Here is a 1,554-nt window from a genome sequence, read left to right as displayed (position 1 = left end):
GACATGCTTAACATACAGTGCTAAAAAACTCTAGAGCTAACTCTTTAAAATTCCCTGTAACCACACTACTTGACACAAGAACATCTTGCTGACAAGTTATATTAAAATGTGTGTAAGTGGTTAGATATTTGCAAACAAAGTATTCCAAAAAGAATTAATGACAATTTTGTCTTAACCAGCAACTTCAGCAGTGCAGAAAACTTGGATTTCAATCAACTTTAGCAAATGATGCTCATATAATACAAATCAATGCCTAATAATAATACCATACAACTCTGCCCACAATAATATACACCTACAGGTGCATACTCTCAGAAACATTAATGAGATCTAGCCCGATTAACATTATTGAAACTAAAGCATCCCTCAGGAAACTAACATTAATACTGTGGTAATAGAGAACACTTAACCATTTCCTACCCCTTGTACACAAAAAGATGATGGTGATTGTTCCCTCAAGTGCCGAGTACATATTTTCTTGTAAATCACATCTCCCATAATGTCCAGTGATTAATTATTATATGTGATTCTCAATTTTGTGTTTTCTTTATTGAACATGTATTTTACAATACACTATCCTCGAGATGATTTCCACTTTATATTCCACTTTTACACAGTTTGTATTCTGATTTACATTATATCAAAAAGTATATATGCACTTGGTGTCCATCTTACAAATGAAAAGTCTGTCCACAGTTAATTCATATTGACTTGGAGGTTAGTTGTGGCAACATCACAAGTCTGGAATAGAATGAAAAGGGATTTACTAATATAACAACTACGTATCTTTATTTTACTATTTATTACATCATTCATAACATTATGACTCAAGTTTGATTAAAAAATATCCCTGACAGAAAAGCTGTAATAAAAAAGCCTGAATAAAAATATTCAACTAGTCTTCCAGTCTGTTCAGTCTCACTTTATTGGTAAACCTTTGAGGTGATTGGCTGGTCCAATTTATGTTATCTGTATGCTAGGAGTACTGGTTTAAGTTCTTGTTTCTCCTTCTTCCTATCCTCCATTCCTACCGATCTCTCTCTTCCCCACTCCTTTGATAACACCCCAGGGTACCCAAGATTCTAGAAATTAAAACAAAACCTTAAAAGTCGTACAATCTTTCCTCCTTGAGAGTACTGCCATTAACTTGTAGGTGGGAAATTTTTTGCTTAAATTATCAACAGTTGCATAGTAGCACCTATTTATTTCACCTGACAGTCAAATACCAGTCATATTGTTAACATGAAAAATGAGCATAAAACTATATCAGTGAATGGTTTGTCAATGGTTCTTGATTATGCCTGTTCAAGTGGTGAGGATGCATTGGCTCTAGTTGCTGGTGAGTAGATATATTAATTTGTGATGATTTTATTTTATATATGAGGACTCCCACTGGATATTACACATTCACAACCAATGTTGCTATTTTCAAAATGTATCAGGATTCAGTACATGGGAGGCAGCAAAGGTAAACATGATGTACAAAGTTACTACATTGTTCTTTCCATTCATATAAAAAGAGAGAATTAGTTCTCCAATATTTAGGCAAGAAAA

The 1,554-nt window shown here is 33.5% G+C and overlaps 1 protein-coding gene across 2 annotated transcripts in view; it reads right to left on the bottom strand.

Moving 5' to 3' along the window:
* The window catches only part of LOC119592632 (arginine--tRNA ligase, cytoplasmic-like), a 19,098-nt gene that overhangs the window by 12,168 nt on the left and 5,376 nt on the right, over positions 1-1,554 (bottom strand). Inside the window, exon 2 of one of the 2 annotated variants that reach the window (XM_037941529.1) lies at positions 421-741. The exons of the other annotated variant lie outside the window; for it this stretch is intronic. Coding sequence (XP_037797457.1) covers positions 421-498 — 78 coding nt within the window. The 5' untranslated portion in view covers positions 499-741. The remainder of the gene's footprint in view (positions 1-420; positions 742-1,554) is intronic. 2 annotated transcript variants of the gene reach the window in all.

This window comes from Penaeus monodon, chromosome 30 (genome assembly GCF_015228065.2).
Source record: "Penaeus monodon isolate SGIC_2016 chromosome 30, NSTDA_Pmon_1, whole genome shotgun sequence".
NCBI classification, from domain to species: Eukaryota; Metazoa; Arthropoda; class Malacostraca; order Decapoda; family Penaeidae; genus Penaeus; species Penaeus monodon.
Note: the sequence above shows the minus strand (reverse complement) of the source record. Positions and strands in the feature narration are given on the sequence as shown.